Source organism: Erinaceus europaeus, chromosome 14 (genome assembly GCF_950295315.1).
Source record: "Erinaceus europaeus chromosome 14, mEriEur2.1, whole genome shotgun sequence".
NCBI classification, from domain to species: Eukaryota; Metazoa; Chordata; class Mammalia; order Eulipotyphla; family Erinaceidae; genus Erinaceus; species Erinaceus europaeus.
Window position 1 is genome coordinate 58,396,872 of NC_080175.1, and position 26,788 is coordinate 58,423,659.

General features: G+C 39.9%; 1 protein-coding gene across 5 annotated transcripts; it reads left to right on the forward strand.

Annotated features, from left to right (window-relative positions):
- Nucleotides 1-1,246: 1,246 nt before the first annotated feature.
- MYNN (myoneurin) lies at nucleotides 1,247-26,413 on the forward strand. Of its 5 annotated transcripts, XR_009544728.1 has the most exons (9): nucleotides 1,247-1,593; nucleotides 3,919-4,203; nucleotides 14,668-15,455; nucleotides 18,346-18,505; nucleotides 19,184-19,362; nucleotides 20,863-20,946; nucleotides 21,101-21,317; nucleotides 22,608-22,694; nucleotides 24,806-24,844. XR_009544728.1 is itself a non-coding variant. In XM_007522946.3 (8 exons), the coding sequence occupies exons 2-8, from the start codon at nucleotides 3,938-3,940 to the stop codon at nucleotides 25,066-25,068; spliced, it is 1,827 nt and encodes a 608-aa protein (XP_007523008.1). In that variant the 5' UTR covers nucleotides 1,248-1,593; nucleotides 3,919-3,937; the 3' UTR covers nucleotides 25,069-26,413. The 5 variants fall into 5 exon arrangements, 3 of the variants coding, with proteins under 3 accessions (XP_060027912.1, XP_007523008.1, XP_060027911.1); XR_009544729.1 differs by lacking the exon at nucleotides 24,806-24,844 and having other exon boundaries at nucleotides 21,101-21,227; XM_007522946.3 differs by lacking the exon at nucleotides 21,101-21,317 and having other exon boundaries at nucleotides 1,248-1,593; nucleotides 24,806-26,413.
- The last annotated feature ends 375 nt before the right edge of the window (nucleotides 26,414-26,788 follow it).

Genomic DNA, 26,788 nt, shown 5'->3' on the forward strand with positions numbered 1-26,788 from the left:
TGGGCTATGCTACACCGGGTTAAGCACACTTTTCAAGTGGACCCCCCTGCTGCCTACCTGCAGGGGGTTTGCAGAGCAGGTCTGCAGGTGTCTTTCTCTCTATCCTATTTAATAAAAATTAGAAAGAAAAAAAGCTTATCTGAAATTGTCCTTTTTTTTTTTTTTTAAAGATTTCATTTATTCATGAGAAAGATAGGAGGAGAGAATGAACCAGACATCACTCTAGCATATGTGCTGCGGGGGATTGAACTCATGACCTCTTGCTTGAGAGTTGATGCTTTATCCACTGTGCCACCTCCCAGACCACTGAAATTGTCTTTGAAAGTAAAATAACAAAAAGTTTTACTATGCTCTAACAAGCTCCTAACTGGAAAAAAGTTGAATTCTTGTTTTCTCCTGATTTCTGCCTCTAGTATGTATAAAGAACCCATCCTAACAAACCAGTGCCTTGTTCTTTTTGTATTATTATTATCATTATTATTTACTACCAGAGCACTGCTCAGCTCTGGTTTATGGTGTTGTAGGGTTTGGAACATGGGGCTTAAGTCTCAGGTATGAATCTCTTTGGATAATCATTATGCTATCTATCCTCTATCTTGCTCTTTTTAAAAAATATTTTATTTAGTTATTAATGAGAAAGATAGGAGGAGAGAAAGAAAGAACCAGACGTCACCCTGGTACATGTGCTGCCAGGGATCGAAATCAGGACCTCATGCCTGAGAATCAAACGCTCTATCCATTGCGCCACCTCCCGGGCCACTATCTTGCTCTTTTTACGCCTTCTGCATATCACGTAAATACCTAGCATCTCTCTTTTCCTGAGAAATTTCTGAGTTTATGCACATAAACACTTCAAAATCCAGACTGTAGTATAAAGCCGACCTGCCTCCAATATCACGCATGCCCAGTGTGTGCTACTGCTTTGCTCTTGCAAGCATCCCAGTCTTCCAGCTCCAGCTAAGGTATACTGGAAACTGGGTTTACTCAGGTGGCTGATGCAAACAAAACTGTGGATCCCACGAACTTTTGGGTACGTAAACTGTGAAACGACAGACCAGTCTCCGCTCAAAAATTCACCAAGGCCGGCAGCCTCACTCCACAAAGAATCAGCTCCCCTCCTTGCGGAGCTAAGGCTGGAAAAGCGGATGCGAGGTGAGGGACTACAAGCCCCAGCATGCAGTGCGAATTAGCCTCCAGAACGTTGACAAGGCCCAGCATGCAGTGCGCCATCGGCTTCCCAGCACCGGGTTGGTTTAGGCCTACAGTTTGGACCTTGCAGGCAGTGCCGCCTAGTCAGAGGAGCAGAGTAGACTGGTGGGCTTTTAGGAACGAGCCTTTTAGCCTCGTGTCTGATTTCCGCTAATTCGGGGTCCCCTTGATGTCTAGAAAAAGGGTTTCCGTGGCCCAGCGATTGCTGGCTCGGTCATTACCAGACCTGCTTGGTCCTCTATAGCTTCCCGGGCACTCACAGACCGACCAGAACCGGATGTGACGTTGCGGTGGAAGAAGGGAGAGGCGGAGCGTGGCGTGTTGACGTTTCCCCAAGATGGCGGAGAGGGAGTGAGGAACTGTGTTCCTTTTGGGTTTATATCGGTGAGTTCTGGTATGTCCCTCGGCCTCCCACTCCTGCTTCCCCTAGGCTGTGTGTGTGTGTGTGTGCGCGCGCGCGCCTGTGTTTGTTGGGGGGGCTTCAGGTTCCGTAGAGCGTGGGGTCAGGTCGGGGCGAAGGTAGGGGCTCGGGCAAGGCAGCCCTGGTGTTGGCCTTGACCACAGATTCTGCTGTAGGAGACGCGGGTTTGGGGACGGGGCGGGAAGACGCCTGCGGAGCCCCGGAGAGACGAGCTTAGGTTGTCTCCCCCCGTGTCGCAAGGAGTGAAGCGAGGGCGAGGGACAGGGGCAACCTCCGAAGAGAGGAACAGAACCTTTGACAGCTCTGGATTCAGCTTATTCTCTGCACCTGGGGCACACACCGCTTTTGGATGTGAGTAGTTATTTGACAGGAATTTTTAAGAACCCGCAACGTGTTCTTAGCCCATCTGTCGCAAAGAGGCCTTTTCTTGGTGGTCTGTTTCCTTTTGCACGTCTCATAAGCTTATGAATAAGTTACGAATGTTGCAGAAATGTGATATTTTGCGATACTTAAAAAAAAACAAAACTCACGACTGCCACTTATTTTTTTTTCACGACCGACATTGGTATTGTGTGGATGAACCAGAGACCTCCATTTAGCAAGTATTTCTTTTTTTTTCTTTTTAAATTATCTTTATTTATTGGATAGAAACTGTCAGAAATTGATAGGAGAGAAAGAGAGGGATGGAGGGAGAGACAGAGACACCTGCAGCCCTGCTTCACCACTTGCAAAACTTTCCCCCTACAAGTGGGGGCCAGGATCTCAAACCCAGTTCCTTGTGCATTGTAACGTGCACTCAACCAGGTGCCACCACCAGCCTCACTTTTTCAGTTTCTTTAAAAATTTTTTTTTTATTTATAAAAAGGAAACATTGACAAAACCATAGGATAAGAGGGGTACAGCTTCGCACAATTCCCACCATCAGAACTCCATATACCAACCCCTCCACTGATAGCTTTCCCATTCTTTAACCCTCTGGGAGTATGGACCCAAGGTCATTGTGGGATGCAGAAGGTGGAGGGTCTGGCTTCTGTGATTGCTTCCCCGCTGAACATGGGCGTTACCAGGTGGATCCATACTCCCACTCTGCCTCTTTCATTATCTCGTGGGGTGGGGCTTTGGGGAAGCAGAGCTCCAAGGCACATTGGTGAGGTTGTTTGTCCAGGGAAGTCTGGTTGGCATCATGCTAGCATCTGGAACCTGGTGGTTGAAAAGAGAGTTAACATACAAAGCCAAACAAACTGTTGACCAATCATGAACCTCAAGGCTGAAATAGTGCCAATGAATTGTTGGGGGTTCCTCCATTTTGTAGATAGCTAGTAGGCATATTTTAGTTATATTTCAAAGGGCCTATAGCTATACTAGTTTTTTTTGGGTTCTTTTTTTGTTTTTGTTTTTGCCTGAGCCTGAAATCTGATATGCAGGTGGATCCAAGTTGTTGTCTGGGGAGATGATGTCATGGCTGGAAAAAGGACCAGAAAGTTGGATCAGGCAAGAGAGTAGTTCCCTTATATGGGAAAAGGGTATAAATATTGTTGACTGTAAACCCCACTGATTTGATGTGATCTGGGGCCCATAATTAGCTTAGGAGCCTGTGTGACTTCTACATCCCTCTAGATCTGAGCCCACATTCTGTGGTATGAGTAGGAACATTCCAAGCTGCCCCAATATCGACCCATCTTCCTCAGGTGTAGCATAGAGTATGTTGTCCATCCTCCCTTCAGAGGATGGAACATTCTCTACCATTGTTGATCCAGGTTGAGGGCAAGGTCCTATGGGGGCCCACAAAGGGCTCTATTTTATTGTTCCTGATAAAGATGACCAGAAACAATGGAGAGAGGGATTTATTTGAGGTCTAGGCCCATCAAGTCTGTTTGGGAGTCTCAGGACTCCCCAATTTTTTCATTTTCTTTTCCTCCCTCCCTCCTTTTATATGATAGGGTTGAGAGAAATTGAGGGAAGAAGGGAGGTCGAGAGCAAAAAAGGAAAGAGACACTTGCAGCCATGCTTCTCTGCTCCGGAAGCTTTCCCTCTACTGGGGACTCAACCCTGGCCCTCCTGCATGGCAACGTGGGTTCTACTGAATGCCACTGTATGACCACCCCTGTAGTAATCTTAGCCACATCTGCTGATGGTAATTTGTGTGGGGGAGGGGGTAACAGGAAAATGAAAGCTTATTTCATATTATGGCCTATCACCCTTCTCTTAACACTATGTCTTGGATGAAGCATTTGATAATATTCCAGGATTTCTGGTTTACTGTTTTTTTTTTTTTTTTTGTCTTTTAGAGCAATATCTGAAATCAAAATGCAGTATTCGCACCACTGTGAACACCTTTTAGAGCGACTGAATAAACAACGGGAAGCAGGTTTTCTGTGTGACTGTACCATCGTGATTGGGGAATTTCAATTTAAAGCCCACAGGAATGTGCTTGCCTCATTTAGCGAATATTTTGGTGCGATCTACAGAAGCACTTCTGAGAACAATGTCTTTCTTGATCAGAGTCAGGTGAAAGCTGATGGGTTTCAGAAACTGTTGGAGTTCATATACACAGGAACATTGAATCTTGACAGGTAGAGTATGCTGACACTTTATATCAATTTTTTAAATAATTTATTTCTTTATTGGGGAATTAATGTTTTACATTCAACAGGAAATACAATAGTTTGTACATGCATAACATTCCCCAGATTCCCATTTAACAATACAACCCCCACTATGTCATTCATCATCTTTCATGGACCTGTATTCTACCCACCCACCCACCCACCCCAGAGTCCTTTATTTTGGTGTAATACTCCAATTCCATTTCAGTTTCGACTTGTGTTTTCTTTTCTAATCTTGTTTTTCAAATTCTGCCTGAGAGTGAGATCACCCCATATTCATCCTTCTGTTTCTGACTTATTTCACTCAACATGATTTTTTCAAGGTCCATAAAAGATAGGCTGAAAACGGTGAAGTCACCATTTTTTACAGCTGAGTAGTATTCCATTGTGTATATATACCACAACTTGCTCAGCCACTCATCTGTGGTTGGACACCTGGGTTGCTTCCAGGTTTTGGCTATTACAGATTGTGCTGCCAAGAACATATGTGTACACAGATCTTTTTGGATGGATGTGTTGGGTTCCTTAGGATACATCCCCAGGAGGGGAATTGCAGGGTCATAGGGTAGGTCCATTTCTAGCCTTCTGAGAGTTCTCCAGACTGTTCTCCACAGAGGTTGGACCAATTGACATTCCCACCAGCAGTGCAGGAGGGTTCCTTTGACCCCACACCCTCTCCAGCATTTGCTGCTGTTACTTTTTCTGATGTATGTCATTCTCACAGGAGTGAAGTGATATCTCATTGTTGTCTTGATTTGCATTTCTCTGACAATCAGAGATTTGGAGCATTTTTTCATGTGTTTCTCGGCCTTTTGGATCTCTTCTGTGGTGAATATTCTGTCTATGTCCTCCCCCCATTTTTGGAAGGGGTTATTTGTTGCCTTGTTGTTGAGTCTGGTAAGCTCTTTATATATGTTGGTTATTAAACTCTTATCTGATATATGGCATGTAAAGATCTCCCATTCTGTGAGGGGTCTCTTGGTTTCTATAGTGGTTTCTTTTGCTCTGAAGAAGCTTTTTAATTTGATGTAGTCCCATAGGTTTATATTTGCCTTAGTCTTCCTTGTAATTGGATTCGTTTCATTGAAAATGTCTTTAAAATTTATGTGGAAAAATGTTCTGCCAATATTTTCCTCTAAGTATTTGAAAGTTTGTGGTCTAACATCCAAGTCCTTGATCCACTTGGAATTTACTTTTGTATTTGGTGAAATACAGTGATTCAGTTTCATTCTTCTGCATGTTTCAACCCATTGTTTCCAACACCATTTGTTGAAGAGACTCTGCTTTCCCCATGTAATAGTCTGGGCCCCTTTGTCAAAGATTAGATGTCCATAGGTGTGGGGCCTCATTTCTGGGCTCTCAGTTCTATTCCACTGGTCAGTGTGTCTATTCATGTTCCAGTACCAAGCAGTTTTGATGACAATGGCCCTATAATACAGTTTGAGATCTGGGAGTGTGATGCCACTGGTTCTGTTCTTTTTTCTCAAGATCGTTTTGGCAATTCTAGGTCTTTTCTGGTTCCAGATAAACATTGTAGCATTTGTTCTATTCTCCTAAAAAATGTGCTTGGGATCTTGCACATGAGGATAGCATTAAATTTGTAGATGGCTCTGGGTAATATATTCATTTTGATGATGTTAATTCTTCCAACCCATGAATATGGAATATCTTTCCACTTCTTTGTGTCTTTTTCAATTTCTTTGAGTAGTGACTCATAATTTTCAGTATACAAGTCTTTCACTTCTTTGGTTAGGTTTACTCCTAGATATTTTATTGTTTTTTTTTATTTTTTATTTTTTATTTAAGAAAGGATTAATTAACAAAACCATAGGGTAGGAGGGGTACAACTCCACACAATTCCCACCGCCCAATCTCCATATCCCACCCCCTCCCCCGATAGCTTTGCCATTCTCTATCCCTCTGGGAGCATGGACCCAGGGTCATTGAGGGTTGCAGAAGGTAGAAGGTCTGGCTTCTGTAATTGCTTCCTCGCTGAACATGGGCGTTGACTGGTCGGTCCATACTCCCAGTCTGCCTCTCTCTTTCCCTAGTAGGATGGGTCTCTGGGGAAGCTGAGCTCCAGGACACATTGGTGGTGTCTTCAATCCAGGGAAGTCTGGCCGGCATCCTGATGACACCTGGAACCTGGTGACTGAAAAGAGAGTTAACATACAAAGCCAAACAAATTGTTGAGCAATCATGGACCCAAAGCTTGGAAAAGTGGAGAGGAAGTATTAGGGAGGTACTCACTGCAAACTCTAGTATAACTTCTGCTTTCTTACTTTGGTGCCATACTCCAAACTCAGTCAATTTCTGCTTTGCGTTTCTACTTCTTTTTTTTTTTTTACATGCATAACATTCCCCAGATTCCCATTTAGCAATACAACCCCACTATTTCATTCATCATTTTTCATGGACCTGTATTCTCCCCACCCACCCACCCCAGAGTCTTTTACTTTGGTGTAATACTCCAATTCCATTTCAGGTTCGACTTGTGTTTTCTTTTCTAATCTTGTTTTTCAACTTCGGCCTGAGAGTGAGATCACCCCATATTCATCCTTCTGTTTCTGACTTATTTCACTCAACATGATTTTTTCAAGGTCCATCCAAGATTGGCTGAAAACGGTGAAGTCACCATTTTTTACAGCTGAGTAGTATTCCATTGTGTATATATACCACAACTTGCTCAGCCACTCATCTGTTGTTGGACACCTGGGTTGTTTCCAGGTTTTGGCTATTACAGATTGTGCTGCCAAGAACATATGTGTACACAGATCTTTTTGGATGGATGTGTTGGGTTCCTTAGGATATATCCCCAGGAGAGGAATTGCAGGGTCATAGGGTAGGTCCATTTCTAGCCTTCTGAGAGTTCTCCAGACTGTTCTCCACAGAGGTTGGACCAATTGACATTCCCACCAGCAGTGCAGGAGGGTTCCTTTGACCCCACACCCTCTCCAGCATTTGCTGCTGTTACCTTTTCTGATGTATGACATTCTCACAGGAGTGAAGTGATATCTCATTGTTGTCTTGATTTGCATTTCTCTGACAATCAGAGACTTGGAGCATTTTTTCATGTGTTTCTCGGCCTTTTGGATCTCTTCTGTGGTGAATATTCTGTCCAAGTCCTCCCCCCATTTTTGGATGGGGTTATTTGTTGTCTTGTTGTTGAGTCTGGTAAGCTCTTTATATATGTTGGTTATTAAACTCTTATCTGATGTATGGCATGTAAAGATCTTCTCCCATTCTGTGAGGGGTCTCTTGATTTGGGTAGTGGTTTCTTTTGTTGTGAAGAAGCTTTTTAATTTGATGTAGTCCCATAGGTTTATACTTGCCTTAGTCTTCCTTGTAATTGGATTCGTTTCATTGAAAATGTCTTTAAAATTTATGTGGAAAAAAGTTCTGCCAATATTTTCCTCTAAGTATCTGATAGTTTCTGGTCTAACATCCAAGTCCTTGATCCACTTGGAATTTACTTTTGTATTTGGTGAAATACAGTGATTCAGCTTCATTCTTCTGCATGTTTCAACCCATTGTTTCCAACACCATTTGTTGAAGAGACTCTGCTTCCCCCATATAATAGTCTGGGCCCCTTTGTCAAAGATTAGATGTCCATAGGTGTGGGGCCTCATTTCTGGGCTCTCAGTTCTATTCCACTGGTCAGTGTGTCTGTTCATGTTCCAGTACCAAGCAGTTTTGATGACAATGGCCCTGTAATATAGTTTGAGATCTGGGAGTGTGATGCCTCTGGTTCTGTTCTTTTTTCTCAAGATTGTTTTGGCAATTCTAGGTCTTTTCTGGTTCCAGATAAACATTTGTAGCATTTGTTCTATTCACCTAAAAAATGTGCTTGGGATCTTGATGGGGATAGCATTAAATTTGTAGATGGCTCTGGGTAATATATTCATTCTGATGATGTTAATTCTTCCAACCCATGAGCATGGAATATCTTTCCACTTCTTTGTGTCTTTTTCAATTTCCTTGAGTAGTGACCCATAATTTTCAGTATACAAGTCTTTCACTTCTTTGGTTAGGTTTATTCCTAGATATTTTATTGTTTTTGTTGCTATAGAAAAAGGAACTGATTTCTGGATTTCAATTTTTCTAACTTAGTGTTTGCATAGAGGAATGCCACTGACTTTTGAATGTTAATTTTATAGCCTGACACCTTACTGTATTGCCTGATGATTTCCAAAAGCTTCTTGCTGGATTCCTTAGGTTTTTCCATGTATACTATCATGTCATCTGCAAATAAGGAGAGTTTGACTTCTTCTCTTCCAATCTGTATGCCTTTAATTCCTTGCTCCTGCCTGATTGCTATGGCAAGAATTTCCAGCACTATGTTGAATAGTAATGGTGATAGTGGGCAGCCCTGTCTAGTACCTGATCTGAGGGGAAATGCTTCCAGTTTTTCACCATTGAGTTTGATGTTGGCTGTAGGTTTGCTATATATAGACTCCACTATCTTCAGGAATTTTCCATCTATTCCCATTTTTTGTAGTGTTTTGATCATAAAGGGATGTTGTATTTTGTCAAAGGCTTTCTCTGCATCTATTACTATGACCATGTGGTTTTTGGTCTTGCTTTTGTTGATGTGGTGGATCACATTGATTGATTTATGTATATTAAACCAACCTTGCATGCCTGGGATAAACCCCACTTGGTCATAATGAACAATCTTTTTGATATACTGCTGTATCCGGTTGGCTAGAATTTTGTTCAATATTTTCGCATCTATGTTCATCAGAGATATTGGTCTGTAGTTTTCTTTTTTGGTTGTGTCCCTGTCTGCTTTTGGTATCAGGGTGATGTTGGCTTCATAGAAGCTGGCAGGGAGTATTCCAGTGTCTTCAATCTTCTGGAAGACTTTTAAAAGTAGAGGTATTAGTTCTTCTTTGAAGGTTTTGTAGAATTCATTTGTAAAACCATCTGGTCCAGGACTTTTATTTTTGGGAAGATTTTTGATAACTGTTTCAATTTCATTGGCTGTGATGGGCCTGTTCATGTTATCCACTTCCTCTTTACTTAGTTTTGGCAGTTGGTAGGTATCTAGGAAATCATTCATTTCTTCCAGGTTCTCTAGCTTGGTGACATATAGTTGTTCATAGAAGCCTCGCATGATATGTTTAATTTCTGCAGTGTCTGTTGTGATATCTCCTCTGTCATTTACTATCCGATTTATTTGTGTCTTCTCCCTTTTTTGTTTTGTGAGTCTGGCTAAAGGTTTGTTGGTTTTGTTTACTCTTTCGAAGAACCAACATTTACTTTCATTGATCTTTTGTATGGTTTTCCTATTCTCAATGTTATTTATTTCTGCCCTAACTTTAGTGATTTCTGTCCTTCTGGTTGCTTTAGGATTCCTTTGTTGTTCTTCTTCTAGGTCTTTAAGATGTGCAATCAGGCTGTTTATTTGTGCCTTTTCTTGTTTCCTAATGTGTGCTTGTATAGCTATGAACTTCCCTCTTAGGACTGCTTTAGCTGTGTCCCAAATATTTTGATTGCTTGTGTCTTCATTTTCATTGAACTCTCGAAACATTTTGATTTCTTCTTTGATTTCCTCTTTGACCTAGAAGTTGTTAAGAAGTGTACTGTTGAGCTTCCACATTTTGGGACTGTTACTAATCTTTTGTTGATTGTTAAGTGTTAGTTTAATTCCACTGTGGTCTGAGAAGATGCTTGGGATGATTTCAATGCTTTTGAATTGGCTGATGCTGTCTTTGTGGCCTAACATATGGTCTATCCTTGAGAATGATCCATGTGGATTTGAGTAAAATGTGTATTCCAGTTTCTTGGGATGAATCACTCTGAAAATGTCCAATAGTTCTAGTTTATCTATCTCTTCATTTAGCTCCCTTATGTCTTTACTGATTTTCTTCCTGGATGATCTGCCAAGTTGAGATAGTGGGGTGTTGAAGTCCCCTACTATGATTGTGTTACTGTTAATATATTGCTGTAGCTCTTTCAGTAGAAGTTTGATGTATTTAGATGGCTTCTCATTGGGTGCATAGATATTAATAATTGTTAAGTCCTCTTGATTGACTGATCCTCTGAGCATTAAGTAGTGTCCATTCCTATCTTTTTTAATCTTATCTATTTTCAAGTCTATCATGTCAGATATGAGAATAGCTGTTCCTGCCCTTTTTTGTGGGCCATTGGCTTGTATGATAGTTTTCCATCCTTTCACTTTAAGTCTGTGTTTGTTTTGTTGCGTTAGGTGAGTTTCCTGTAGACAACATATTGTTGGGTTGTGTTTTCTGATCCATCTTCCTACTCTGTGTCTTTTAATAGGTGAATTCAGGCCATTGACATTTATTGATATCAAAGATTGAAGATATTTTAACGCCATTCTTGTAAAGTTTTAGAGTGTTTTGATATATGTCTTATTTGTTGTGGTCTGACTGTTTATAGGAGACCTTTCAGAACTTCTTTCAGGGCACGCTTGGTGATGGTTGCTTCCTTCAACTGTTGCTTGTCTGAGAAGGTTTTGATGCTTCCATCTAGTCTGAATGACAGTCTAGCAGGATATAGTATTCTTGGCTGAAAGCCTTTCTCATTGAGCACTCAATAGATATCTTGCCATTCTCTTCTGGCCTGTAGTGTTTGTATGGAGAAGTCTGCTGCTAATCTTATGGGTTTTCCTTTGTAGGTGACTCTTTGTTTTTCTCTTGCAGCCTTGAGGATCCTTTCTTTATCCTTATTCCTTTCCAATCTAAGTATGACATGTATTGTTGTCTTTAGGTCTGGGTTAATTTTGTTTGGGACCCTCTGGGCTTCTTGAATCTTTATGTCTTTGGTGTTGTCTAGACTAGAGAAATTTTCAGCTATTATGGCCTGGAGAATGCTTTCTTCCTCCCCTTCTCTTTCTTCCTCTGGTAAGCCAATAATGCGTATATTGTTTCTTTTGAAGTCATCCCATAGGACTCTGTTGTTGTTTTCAGCATCTCTTAATCTCTTTTTGAGATCTCTTACTTCTTTTTTAGTTGTCTCTAATTCATCCTAAATCTTGCTAATTCTGTTTTCAGCCTCATAGATTCTATTCTCTCTGCCCTCTACTGCTTTCTGGAGTTCATCTATTTTGTTGCCCTGTTCTGATACTGTTTTAGCTTGTTCAGCTAGTTGCCTTCTTAGCTCAGCGATTTCAGCTTTCAGCTTTCTAATAACCATGAGATAATTAGAATTTTCTTCCATATTCTCATTTGTTGTTCCTGCATTTCTGAATACAATTTTTTCAAATTCTTTACTCACTCCTGTTATTATTTCCTTAGCTAATGTTTGGATGTTGAACTCGTTGTTTTGTGCTTCACCCTCTGGAGGACTTTTAGCTGGACTCTTGTCCTGGTTCGAGTCTCCAATATTTTTTCTTGTTGTTTTAACCATTTTATATATTATGTTATGAGTTCCTTTTATCAGTACTTTTCAAATTATTGATTACTATTGCCTGTATTGACTTGTGTCTAAGAAATTTAATTAAAGGGTTTACCGTGGTGGAAGTTAACAGTTTTTCTTTCAATCCCTGAGTTGGAGCTCAGTGGTGTAAAAGCCTCTTTTTTTTCCTTCCCTGTAGGCTATGGGAGCCTGAGGGCTTTTAAACTATCAATAGGCTTCTTAGCTTAATCACTGACTCCTGACCAAGAGATAAAGCAGGGTGTGGCAGAGATAATCCAGTGGTTATGCAAAGAGACTTTCACAGCCCCTCAGCTATGCCACTGAGGTATAGGTCTTTTCCTGAGTTTCCAGGTTAGATCTCTGTCCCCTGGTGTCCCTCCCTGCTGCTGCTCCAGATTCTGAGGGTAGTAGCAATGGAGACTCAGAGTTGCACTTGGTGAGTCTCTGGGGAGTCCTTTCCTCCCTTCAGCTGTCCCCTTGTTGTGGAGCAGACTGGAGGTGGTGTCTCCACTGATAAACTGTTGAACTGTTAGCAGTCACTTAATCTCTCCTTAGGCCCCTCTCTCCTCTCTGTCCCCAGCCACGCGTGTGTGTACTCATGGGTGATTTACTGGGTTCCTGTGGTCATTCTAGTCCTGTCTTGTTTCGGTCCGGGTGGTCTCCTTTGGTATTCCTAGTTGATCCGGGAGAGGAGAGGAGAGGAGAGAAAGTGATCTGCTGCTCGTAGCTCCACCTCCGGAAGTTGAATCTATTTCACTTTTTAAAAAAATATTTATTTTCCTTTTTTGTTGCCCTTGTTTTTCATTGTTGTTGTAGTTGTTATTGATATTTGGTTGTTAGATAGGACAGAGATGGAGAGATAAGAGGAAGACAGAGAGGGGGAGAGAAAGATAGACACCTGCAGACCTGCTTCACCGACTGTGAAGCGACTCCCCTGCAGGTGGGGAGCCCGGACCTTAAAATGGGCTCCTTTCCCCAGTCCTTGTGCTTTGCGTCACAGTCACTTAACCTGCTGTGCTACCGCCCAACTCCCTATGTCACTTTTATAGCTAATTCAATAGAGTCAAAATACATTGGTAATATTTTCCTGCCCTGAATACAGTATCTTCAAATATGTGTACATGTGTACAATGTTAGTTGTTTATTGATTTTATTTGATTTCTTAATTTTTTAAAAAAAATTATATCTATAATATTTTTTTTTAAAAAAGACATCCAGAAATCGAGAGAAAGGGGGAGATAGAATGACAGAGCATAAACTCTAGCGCTTGCTATGCTGATGGACCTCATGCTTGAGAGCCCAAAGCTTTTATCCACTGTATACTTCCATCGTTTTGTGCTTTGCCATGCACACAAGCCTGGCCCCCACCACACTGAAAGAAGTTTCTGTGCTATGGCCTTTTCTCTGCTTCTTTAACTCTAAGGGAAAAAAAAATATGTGGACTAAAAGAGGGCTTATCCAAAGTCCTGTTCTTTCAAGAATAATCCAAGAACCAGTAATATTGGCAGGACCAGCTGGGATTGTTAGAAATGCAGAACTCAGGGAGTTGGGCAGTAGCGCAGTGGATTAAACACACATGATGCAAAGCGCAAGGACCGGCTCCCCACCTACAGGGGAATTGCCTTCACAGGTGGTGAAGCAGGTCTGCAGGTGTCTCTCTGTCTCTCATCTGTATCTCCCCCTTCTCTCAATTTCTCTCTGTCTCTATTCAATAACAAATAAATAAAAAGATAAGAAAAAAAGAAATGCGGAACTCAGACCCCCCCCCCACTGACATACTGAGTCTGAATTGATATTTAATATGATCTCCAGGTGACTCACATGCACAAAGGTTTGAAAAGTTCAGTGTTAAGTACCTCACAGAGGAACAAAGGGCAGTAACAGGAAATACTTCTTTTTTTAATATAAAACTTTGTTTTATTTTTGGTATTATTATTATTATTATTATTTTCCTCCAGGGTTATTGCTGGGCCTTGGTGCCTGCACTACAAATCCTTTGTTCCTAGAGGCCATTTTTTTCCATTTTGTTGCCCTTGTTGTTATCCTTGTTGTTGCCATTGATGCTGTTGTTGTTGTATAGGACAGAGAAATGGAGAGAGGAGGGGATGACGGAGAGGTGGAGAGAAAGACAGATACCTGCAGACCTGCTTCATCGCTTGCGAAGTGACCCCCGCTGCAGGTCGGGAGCCGGGGGCTCGAACCCAGATCCCAACACCGCTCCTTGTGCTTTGTGCCATGTGCACTTAACCCACTGTGCTACTGCCCAACTCCCAGGAAATACTTATTAAACCCTTCCTGTTGCCAGTTCAGGAAGGTTGGTTACTCATCTGAAGAAGCTTCAGGATGAACCCAAGGATGCGCTAAGTTGCCGGCAGTAATTTCTGTGTTCTAAGAATTTTTCAAAACAACCAAAAACAATGATTGCCTTTCTGTAGTGATACATACTAGCTACAATAAAATCATTAATTTTCATCTTCTCACATTATGTAAAATGAGATTTTTTTCTCCACCCACACCCCCACCCCCAGTGCACCGCTGCTCTGGTTTATGGTGGTGCAGGGGACTGAATCTGGGACTTTGGAGCCTCAGGCATGAGAGTCTGTTTGCATAACCATTATGCTACCTACCCCCACCTTTAATACAAGATTTTCCCCCTAGACATTATTTTGAGTGTATTGATTCTTGAATTTGTTCTCTTAGTTATACTTTTTTCATCATTTTGCTTTCTCAGGTATTTATTTCTTTAACTTTTGAACAGATGTCTTTTAATTTTTATTATCTTTATTTATTGGACAGAGACATCCAGAAATCAGGAGGGAAGGGGGAGATAGAGAGGAAGACAGACACCTGCAGACCTGCTTCACCACTTGTGGAGCTTCCCCTTGCAGGTGTGCACTGGGGGCATAGTAACTTGTGCACTCAACCAGGTGAGCCACCCTCCAGCCCTTTTCTCATGTCTTTAAAAGGTATTGAAATATATGCCCAGTTCTGTTCAAAAACAGTGGGTCTTTGATCAGAATATTGTCACTTAACCTTGTTTCCTTACAGTTGGAATGTTAAAGAAATTCACCAGGCTGCTGACTATCTCAAAGTGGAAGAGGTGGTTACTAAATGTAAAATAAAGATGGAAGATTTTGCTTTTATTGCTAACCCCTCTTCTACAGAAATATCTAGTATTACTGGAAACATTGAATTGAATCAACAGACTTGTCTCCTTACTCTTCGAGATTATAACAGTCGGGAGAAATCAGAAGTGTCTGCAGACTTAGTTCAGAAAAATGTTAAACAAGGGACTTTAGCAAAGAAGTCATCTCAAACTAAGAAGAAGAAGGTCTTCAGCTCTCAGAAAACAGGACAGAATAAAACGGTGCAATATCCAAGTAACATTTTAGAGAATGCCTCTGTTGACATATTCCTAGATGCTAATAAGTTGTCCACCCCTATAATAGAACAAGTTACACAAAGGAATAATTCAGAACTGGAGTTGACATCAGTTGTGGAAAATACATTTCCATCACAAGATATCGTGCAAACTGTTACAGTGAAGCGGAAGCGCAGGAAGTCACGGCCACACTGTGCTCTGAAAGAACACTCTATGTCTAATATAGCCAGTGTGAAGAACTCTTATGAGCTGGAGAGTTCTGGAGAAGAGCTGGATCAGAGGTATTCCAAGTCCAAGCCCATGTGTAACACGTGTGGGAAAGTCTTTTCAGAAGCCAGCAGCTTGAGAAGACACATGAGAATACACAAAGGAGTCAAACCTTATGTCTGCCACTTATGTGGGAAGGCATTTACCCAGTGTAACCAGCTGAAAACTCACGTAAGAACTCATACGGGTAAGACTGGCTTGGTTTTGTTCTGTAACTGAAAGAATTTTTTTTTTCTTTTTTAAGATTTAGTCATGTATTGATGTGTGCGTGTATGTTGAGAGAGAACCAGAGCATCACTGTCATGTGTGATGCCGACAACTGAATTTGGGACCCTGTGCTTGAACAAGTCCATCACTTCATCCACTCTTCCCGTCCATCCCCTTTTTTTTCTTGATCTAATTTGTTTTATTTATTTTGGATAGAGATAGAGGAATTGAGAGAGAGGTAGGGGCAGAGAGGGAAACCTGCAACGCTGTTTCACTGCTTAGAAAGCCTTCTCCCTATAGGTGGGGACTAGAGACTTGAACCCAGGTCCTTGCGCACTGGTATGTGTGTGCGCAGCTAGGTGCACCAGTACCTGGCCCCCCTCTTCCCGTTATTGTCATCATTGGAGCATCACTGCTCTGGGCCACATTTTTCAGATGGAGTTGGTAGAGAATGATACCATAGCACTAAAGCTTCTTCCAGTGGAGGGGGGGCCAGACTCGTACCTGGGTCACACACATGATCAAGCATGCACCCTGGATATATATATATATATATATATATATATATATATATATATATATATATATATATATCCAGAGTATCACTTTGGAACATGGAGTGCTGGGGATTGAGCTTGGGTTCCCCTGCTTGAGAGTCTAACACCATCTACTGTGCAACCTCCCAGGCCAGCATATTAATGTATAATTGAACTGTGCATGACCAAACATTTGGTATACACTTCGAGATGTACTTCCCCAACAAGGGCAACAAAAGGGAATAAATAGTATTAAAAAAAAAATGTACTTCCCATGGAGCTAGAGAGTTTCTGCTAAGTGTGGGTTGTAAGTCTTGTTGTGTATGTGACCTAGCTCCAGCCCCCAGAACCATATGGGAGCACCATGGCACTTAAGTGGGAAGCCCAGTTACAATGATGTCTCCCTCTCTGTCTTGGTGTCTGTCTGTCTGTCTCCAGCTAAATGAAAATGTCAGCCCGAGTGGTGAAATCACTTATGCAAAGGCCTGACCTTCACACACAAAAAAACATGTTAGACTGTTGAGAATTTCTTCCTTCCTTCCTTCCTTCCTTCCTTCCTTCCTTCCTTCCTTCCTTCCTTCCTTCCTTCTTTCCTTGCTTCCTTCTTTCTTTCCTTCCTTCCTTCCTTCTTTCCTTCCTTCCTTCCTTCCTCCCTTCCCCCCTCCCTCCCTCCCTCCCTTCCTCCCTTCCTCCCTTCCTAGTCCCCCCTTCTTTCCTTCCTTTCTGTCTCTCTTTCTTTTTACCAGAGTACTGCTCAGCTCTGGCTTATAGTGGTGCAGGGATTGAACCTGGGACTGTGGAGACTAGGGCACAAGAGTGCCTTCTTTGCATAACCATTAGGCTATCTACCCGCACCCTTGAGTATTTCTTTATAATCTTGACCAGACATTATAACTATTAATTGTGAAGTCCTAATACATAAGCTTTTTTCTGCTATTTTCTCTCATAGTTAAAACAATTGTAAACTTTGGTTCCGACAAGATATAAAACCAGTTAAGTAAGAAAAGTAATTACAACTCAGGCCAGTTCTCAGTTTTTGTAAGTACATTCTGCTTTCTAGACTTACCAGCTTCTAAACATGTCTATTACAATTGCACATACATTCCTTCCTTGGCCTCTAAACTTATCTTTTGCACATTTTAAGATGCAATATGTATTTCTCTGACTGATCACTTTCCACTACTATGATTTAAGAAACACTGATTGCGGGAGTCGGGCGGTAGCGCAGTGGGTTAAGCGCAGGTGGCGCAAAGCGCAAGGACCAGCGGAAGGATCTGGGTTCCAGCCCCCGGCTCCCCACCTGCAGGGGAGTCGCTTCACAGGCGGTGAAGCAGGTCTGCAGGTGTCTATCTTTCTCTCCTCCTCTCTGTCTTCCCCTCCTCTCTCCATTTCTCTCTGTCCTATCCAACCACAACAACAACAATAATAACTACAACAATAAAACAACAAGGGCAACAAAAGGGAAAATAAATAAATAAAATTAAAAAAAAAAAGAAAAAAAAAAAGAAACACTGATTGCTTTTTGTTCTGTCAGTGTTTCAGGAAAAAGAGGTCCTATTGGTTTTGTTTTAATATTTATTTATTCCCTTTTGTTTCCCTTATTGTTTTATTGTTATAGTTATTATTGTTGTTATTGATGTCATCGTTGTCGGACAGGACAGAGAGAAATGGAGAGAGGAGGGGAAGACGGGAGAAAAAGATACCTGCAGACCTGCTTCACCACCTGTGTAGCAACTCCCCTGCAGGTGGGGAGCCGGGGGCTCGAACCCTGATCCTTACACCGGTCCTTGTGCTTTGCATCACCTGCGCTTAACCTGCTGTGCTACCGGTAGCCCGTCTCCTGTTTTTTTGTTGTTGTTGTTGTTTGTTTGTTTGTTTGTTAAGGTTTTAGCAATTAACATTTTCTGAATGCCAAAGTACTGTCCAAAGTACTCAAAGTACTGTCCAAAGTACTCTTTTGACAGCTTTCATGACTTTAGTAATGAAAACTGAATGTTTTCTTTTTTACAAAAGATTTTTAAAAATATTTATTCCCTTTTGTTGCCCTTGTTTTATTGTTGTAGTTATTATTGTTGTTACTGATGTCATCATTGTTGGATAGGACAAATAGAAATGGAGAGAGGAGGGGAAGACAGAGAGGGGCGAGAAAGATAGACACCTGCAGACCTGCTTTACTTGTAAAGTGACTCCCCTGCAGATGGGGAGCCGGGGGCTGGAACCGGGATCCTTAACGCCAATCCTTGTGCTTTGCACCACTTGGACTTAACCTGCTGCGCTACCGCCCGACTCTCCTGGATATTTTCTTCTAAATAAATAATTTGCTTGTTCCTTTAGGTGAGAAGCCGTACAAATGTGAACTGTGTGATAAAGGATTTGCTCAGAAATGCCAGCTTGTCTTCCATAGTCGCATGCACCATGGTGAGGAAAAACCCTATAAATGTGACGTATGCAATTTACAATTTGCAACTTCTAGCAATCTCAAGATTCATGCAAGGTAAAAAATCAACAACAACGAGACACCAGTTTTTTGATCTTTAAGTCTGTCATTCACTTTGGTCTTAGGAATAGACTGTGTGACTAGAATCGAGATAGGAGTTCTAACTGTGGTTCTGCCATTAGCACATTCAAGTTCTCTAAGCCATGATGTCTGGAAGAGAATTAGCTAGGGAGAATACTAGGAAGAAGATCAGGATGGTGATAAAGGAGCCAGGTATGTAGTGTTAGAGACACATTTTAAATGTGTAAGGTCCTGGGTTCAATCCCCAGCCAACTCACCCTCACCTATAAACCAGACAAGCAAACAGTGATAGGTCATTCAGATGGTTTTTATAGACACTCAATATAAGGATTTTACACTTGAGACTGAAAATAGACATCAGCTAAGACTGAATGGTTGGGAATGGATGAGTTGGTGCAGACCATTTGAGGAAAGAGTCTTCAAGAGTGAGTGACTAGAGAAGCACTTGACAGATAACAGCGAGACCTTAAGCTGAGCTCAGGAGTGATGACTTGATGGAAACCAGAACTTAGTTTATGACAGTATTTCCATCACAACTGTTGATTTTTATGTCCATGTTTATGGCCTAGTAAAAGAAAGTAAACATATATGGGAATTTTGTTTTAAAAAAAAAGTTTTCATTTCCTTGTTACCAGCATGTTTGTTTACGAATAGGAAGCACAGTGGAGAGAAGCCATATGTCTGTGATAGGTGTGGGCAGAGATTTGCCCAGGCCAGCACACTGACCTACCATGTGCGCAGGCACACTGGAGAGAAGCCCTATGTATGCGACACCTGTGGGAAGGCATTTGCTGTCTCCAGCTCTCTCATCACTCACTCCCGGAAGCACACAGGTAAGGATTTGATTTGGAGAGCATGCTTCAAATAAGTAAAAGCTGTCAATGGGAAATTGAGATGTTACAGGAAATAGGTTAGAGACTGTAGTTGATATGTCTGTTAGGTTTGTCCTTTGTGTTTCTGATTTTTTTTTTTAAACGTTAAGTATTAGATACCAGAACAGACTTAATTCTCTAGAGTGGCATGTGGTGAATGAACTGTTAATCGTACAACCAGTACTCATTAAAATAAAGATAAATTTAACAATATATAAACTTGAAATATTATTCTCTCAAAGCTTCATTCCATTTGATAAAACTAGTGTGAGGTGAAGGGGTAGGAATGAATATTGGGAAAATGAAGTTGTGATTTCTTAGGAGGGCTTAGTTTCTACACCGACATATTTAGATTTGCAAATTAAACATGTGCTTTGAATGCAACAGTTTTGTAGAAAAGTCTGCTCAAACATTTTCATTTTTTTATAGGACATATTTTCTTTCTTTTTAAAAAATATTTATTTATTATTTATTCCCTTTTGTTGCCCTTCTTGTTTTATTGTTGTAGTTATGATTGATGTCATTGTTTTTGATAGAGAAAAACAGAGAGAAATGGAGGAGGGGAAGACAGAGGGGGAGAGAAAGACAGACACATGCCAACCTGCTTCACCGCCTGTGAAACAACGCCCCTGCAGGTGGGGAGCTGGGGGCTCGAACCCGGATCCTTATGCTGGTCCTTGGGCTTTGTACCACCTGCGCTTAACTTGCTGCGCTACCGCCCGACTCCCTAGGACATATTTTCTAATAAAGCTTCCTTAAATGATCTTATTCCTCTATAATAATGTACCAGAAAGCAGGAATTAAAATATGCCTTCAGGAGTCAGGCGGAAGCACAGTGGGTTGTTAAGCGCACGTGGCGAGAAGCACAAGGACCAGCATAAGAAATCCAGTTCGAGCCCATATTCCCCACCTGCAGGGGAGTCGCTTCACAGGTGGTGAAGCAGGTCTGCAGGTGTCTCTCTTTCTCTCCCCCCTCTGTCTTTCCCTCCTCTCTCCATTTCTTTCTGTCCTATCCAACAATATCAATAACAATAACTACAACAACAATGAAAAACAAGGGCAACAAAAAGGGAAAATAAATATTAAAAAAATATATATAGCTCTCTCTGGGCTCTCGGCAAAAAAAAAAAATTATTTATATATATATATATATGTATATATATATATATATATATATATATATATGCCTTGATGAATTTACATGTTTTTAGTCACAATAAAATAGAACTTCTTGACCCAACTACTAGGATATTTGCAGAAATGGTTTAATCATACAAAAAGCATAAGATTACATGAGTAATGTAAAGTACTTTCTAAGTTGGATCACACTGAAAATGCCTCTAACGTACAATATGGAGGTTTTAATTTAAATAATATTTTAGGATAGCTTACTTTAGATTATTGTAATTAATAAATATCATATTGGTATAGTACACCACTTCGCTTTTATTTTCCATCTAGGTGAAAAACCATACATATGTGGTATTTGTGGGAAAAGTTTTATTTCCTCAGGAGAGCTCAACAAACACTTTCGATCCCATACAGGTCTGTGTTTAGGGATAATGCATTATTTTTTGTTCTCTCTAATTTCTTTTTATGTAAAACTTGCCTTTGAAACCATTAGTGACTGTGGAATCTAATCATACTCTACTTATAGCAATATTTTAATGTGTTGATATTTTTATTTGCTTTTTTTTAGTTGCTTATAGTGTAAATATTGTAAGTGAACAAGATTTTCCAAGAAGTATGCCAGATAACCAATGACTTGGATTAAAATGCAGAGATCAAGACATGAAAAAGAATACATAATACCAAGTTGATATAAAGTGTGTCGACTTATTAAACAGTGCCTAATATGCAAGTTTTAGAAATAAGTTGTAATAGTGTGAGAAGCTTACTATAAAAAAGTATTATTTGTAAGTAGTATGTTGAAAATATTGAGTATAATTTTTTATATTTTATTTTACTGAGAGAGATTCAGCAAGAAAGACCAGAGCATTGCTCAGCTCTGGCTTATGTTGGTGTTGGGGCTTGAACCTGGGACTTGGGAGACACAAGCATGAAAGTTTTTTACACAGCCATTATGCTGTCTTCCTAGTCCTGAATATAATTTTTAAAGACTTTATTTATAATCCGAGAAAGAATGAAAGCATAACTCTGGCATAGGCTGCCAGGAATTAAACTCAGGACCTCATGCTGGAGAATCCAACATTTTACTCTGCTACTACCAGGGCCATAAATACAATATTCTTTTATTTTTAAAATTTTTTATTTTTTACTAGACCACTTATTGACTCTGACTTATGGTGGTGCAGGGGATTGAGCCCAGGACTTCAGAGCCTCAGGGATGAAAGTCTCTTTGCATAACCATTATGCTATCTACCACCCACTCTATAATATTTTTTTTTTTAATTTTTTTAAATTTTATTATTGGATAGAGACAGCCAGAAATTGAGAGAGGAGGGTGAGATAGGGAGAGAGACAGACACCTGCATCCCTGCTTCACCACTTGTGAAGCTTTCCCCCTGCAGGTGGGGACCAGGGGCTTGAACCTGGGTCCTTGTGCACTGTAATGTGAGTGCTTAACCAGGTGAGTCACCATCACCCCCCCATATGATTCTTTAAATAATAAAGGAAAACACTATTTTGAAAGTGTACTTCTCTGATTAAAAAATTATAGCTCCTTTAGAATAGTGTAAATACCTACTAGACATTTAGTACATTTACTGGCAACTTCTGTCTTCTCCTGTGCCTTATTTTACATTAAGATGCATTGAATAGCTCTTATTCCACAAGAATTACACTTTTGTAGCCTTTTATTCTCTTCACTATTTAGAGAATTTTCTAATTTATTAGCTACCTGAGAGAGAAATCATAATTACACTTTTATCCCTCTTTTTCTGAGTCTAGCTTGTAATTGGCACTCACTAAATGTTGATAGAAATAAAAGAGCACGCTATTAAAAAAATTATATTTATGTTCATAGAAATGTTCATTTCCCCCTTAAATAGGGGTGTTTTATAAGGAGAGCTTTCTTTAAAGTAAAAAGAGATACCTCCGTTTTTCTGTATTAGTAATTTAAAATGGTAATTTGAAATAAAATCTAAGGAGTATACTTTTCTGCATTGTTTGTAATACTGATATTTTTGTCTTAGCTAACATCTTTTAAGATACTGAGATATTAAACTTTGTAATTTTTTTTTCAGGAGAAAGACCATTTATCTGTGAATTATGTGGAAATTCTTACACAGATATTAAGAATTTAAGGAAGCACAAAACAAAAGTCCATTCTGGTAAATGCTCATATTTTTCAAAAGTAAATCTGGCGCTAGTCCATAATATGTTGATATGTTTATCTAATAGTTTAAAGTAGGTATCTTTGAAACTAGATGTATACATACAACAAAAATAACTTTATAATCTGCAGATAAGTGTAGTAGTTCCTCATATCAGTTTGCTGTAGCTATGAAAAGAAGGACATTGTGCTTTCTGTGGCTGATCCTGGTGGTACATAAATTTACCCATTTATCCTTGGATCCTCTCCCTGAACCCCCTCAATAGTGTTTTGATTATATATATATATATACACACACACACACACACACACATATATTGAAGTTTTTATTTATTTATTTATGAGAAAGGAGAAGAGAAAGAAAGACCTCACTCTGGTACATGTGCTGCCAGGGATTGAACTCAGGACCTCATGCTCAAGAATCCAGTGCTTTATCCACTGCGCCACCTCCTGGACCACAATAAAAATTAGGAAGAATGGGATACTGTGAGCACTAAACCCTAAATATATGAGAGGAAATGTGGAAATAGCCTGAACCTTTTATAACACATAAAAATGGAAAGCCCAGACTAGAAAGTTTGTTGTTGTTGTTTGTTTGAGTGAAAGATACAGAGGGAAAGATACAGAGACTAGAGGACTGCTCTGCTTTGTTTTATGGTGATGTGGGGGGGTTGAACCTAGGATTTTAGAGCCTCAGGCATGGACTAGAGAACTGCTCTGCTTTGGTTTATGGTGATGTGGGGGATTGAACCTAGGATTTTAGAGCCTCAAGCATGAAAATCTCATTACATAATCCCTATTCTATTTCCCACACCCCAAACTACAGACTTTTTTTTTTTTTTTGTCTCCAGGGTTATTGCTGGGGCTTGGTGCTTGTACTACGAATCCACTGATCCTGGAGGCTACTTTTCACCCCTTTGTTGCCCTTGTTTTTTGTTACTGTTATTATTGTTATTGCTGTCATTGTTGTTGGATAGGACAGAGAGAAATGAAGAGAGAAGGGGAAGAAAGAGAGGAGGAAAGATAGACACCTGCAGACCTGCTTCATCACTGTGAAGTGACCCCCCTGTAGGTGGAGAGCCGAGGGCTTGAACCTAGATCCTTACGCTGGTCCTTGTGCTTCATGGCATGTGCGCTTAACCCACTGCACTACCGCCTGGCCCCCTAACTACAGTGAAGCTTTGAATAAGTAAGAATATCATTCACTATTAGAAATAAAATACTGTTGGGCGTGGGGGGGGGGGGAAGAAGTGGTGTTGTGTGGCGGTTAGCATGAAGCACAAGAATGGCGTAAGGATACCGGGGTTGGAGCTCCCGGCTCCCCACCTGCAGGGAGGTCGCTTCACAAGGTGGTGAAGCAGGTCTGCAGGCGTCTTTCAAGAAAAAACTTAAGTTTAGGGAACTGGCTGGGTGGAGAAGAGCTTAAAGGGTGGGGGAGGGGTGGCAGTCATTCTGGGCAGAAAGAACATTGTGAAAAAGTCACGGACTCATAACTATCAAACTTAATAAAAGTTAAATCTAATAGGTTGAAATTATGTCACTGCTTTGGAGTGTCAGTCACATAGTAAAGCTAGTGTAAAATTTGAAGATAAAAGCACATCTTCAGTCAGTGTAGTAATTGCTTCCTTGAGTAGAGCCAAGTTTCTCACCATAGAGAATAGATGAAAGTGTCTGAATTCTGGACTTAACAGAGTAATTAAAGCTACTTATTAATACACACAGTGAGGAAATAGAGCATTATGTGTATGAGGTTCTTTGAAGAAGTCAGAAATAGAAGTTGACTTTTATCCTTTAGAAACTTGTAGTCTAGATGAGTATTTAATGTCCTATCTAAGCAATAAGGAATTAATGTCATTAGACATTAACAGTTCATTAGACATTAACAATAATTAAACAGTTCACCCTGGTCTAGAATGATTAAGTCCATTATTAAATTAATATTTGAACCTATTCTTGGCCCATATTAGGTCCCTTTAGGTAATGAGAAGGACAATTTATTTATTTTTTTGGAAAATAAATTAAGGTCAGGTTCTGAGTATGGTAACTTTAGTCTACCTCAGGGTTTTTGTTTTTAAAGGTAGTGTAACATTTTTTCCTCTTTTATTTCAGGTGCAGATAAAACTCTCAACTCCTGTGTAGAGGATTATATCTTCAGTGAACAAGATTCCGTACAAAAAAGTCCTTTGTCGGAAACTTTGGATGTGAAACCTTCTGAAATGACTTTATCCCTACCCCTTCCACTTGGTGCAGATGACCACCACATGCTTTTGCCTGTCACAGATAGTCAGTCTCCTCCATCAGATGCATTGTTGAGGTCAGCTGTGAATGGATATTCAGAACCACAATTGATTTTTTTACAGCAGTTATATTGACTCTGAGGAATATGGAAGTGGTAGTAGTCAACATCTTTGGTAAGGTGCATAATATATTCATACTAAATTACCGTTCAGTCAGGTCATGATCATTGTTTTTCATTCACTAAAGTAAAAGCACCTGATGTTTCATCATAACTGTGTAATGCTTGTTTTGATTTGAGTTTTAACTTGTCTGTCTAGATTACAGAGCTTTATAAGTAATGAATTACTCCCATAGCACTATTTTGGAGTAGAGAAATTTTATTTTCATTTAGTACTATCTAAATTCCATTTTTGTTTTCATTTATTGAAGTAGAATCTATCAACTTATGTCATTTGATCTGACCCCTGAGATGTAAACTTTTTCACTTAAACTTTAAGCAAAATTCATAATGTTAACTTGGCAGTGTTACTGTAAAGGCCAGTACATAAACGGGTGGGGGGGAGAAAAATTTCTGATTTCTACCTAAGAAACTATAAGCAGTGGATAATAGTCTTATTTGTTAGTATGCTCCATTGGACATCTAATGGAAGGAAAGAAAGAAAGAAAAGAAAGAAAGAAAGAAAGAAAGAAAGAAAGAAAGAAAGAAAGAAAGAAAGAAAGGAAGGAAGAAAGAGAAAGAAAGAAATCTTAAAAACTAAAAATATAGTTCTTTATCCTTTTAATTGTTCATATAGAACTCAGTATTCTGGAGAAAAATCCATGTTCAGTACTTTTCAGTTATTTGAGATAACCTGTAACATTAATTTTGAATAGATGTTTTTGTAAAATGACGGTTTCAGTTTGCCTCAGGTTAAGTTTTAATAAATTTATAGGTTACTGGAGATGAGTTTTACAATTTTTGATAAAACCTACTTACACCTGCTATGCACTTTTAAAAATACAAAATTCTTAAAAGAACTTTCTAAATGTAAACTAATGGATACTATGAAATGTAAATCTCTTGACTTTTGAATTTGGTACATATTATACAGATTTCAGAAATGAATTGCAGTTATAAGTAGACACTTGAGCTATTAAAGCCAGTTTATTAAACATTTGAGCTTCCTATAATTTTTGAGTTCTAAGTTTTTATAAATTAAGTTACATTTGCTAGTTTCATAGTTGTTCTTTTCCTTTCTAATGAATTAGAAACTTTAGGATTGTTTTTGAACTTACGGCCACTCTTCCCCATGGTCTCTTTTCCACATAGTAGTTTATATCACTGTCTGGTCTTTGGACATTAAATTTTTTCTATAAAGTTCCTATGGCTGACTGAACCACCCCATTGACATTATTTCTTATTTCTGCCATGTCAGTTAATGGCTTGTTTTCTGGTTTTAAACTATACCTGTAATAAAGTTACTGTATTTTCTATTGGCATTGCTTTCTTTTTAATTTTTTTTTTTTCCACCTGGGTCTAGTCATAAGTCAGCTAGAGGGCATAATAAAACTACTTAGTCCTTATAAACTGGTAATGGTCAGCATTTCATAGCACACTCAGCATTTTCTTTTCTTTTTTAATTTCTTTATTGGAGAATTGATGTTTACTTTCAACAGTAAATACAATAGTTTGTACATGCATGACATTTCTCAGTTTTCCATATAACAATAAAACCCTCACTAGGTCCTCTGTCATCCTTTCTGGACCTATATCTCCCCCCCACCCCCAGGGTCTTTTACTTTGGTACAAAATGCCAATTCCAGTTCAGATTCTACTTGTGCTTTCTCTTCTGATCTTGTTTTTCAACTTCAGCC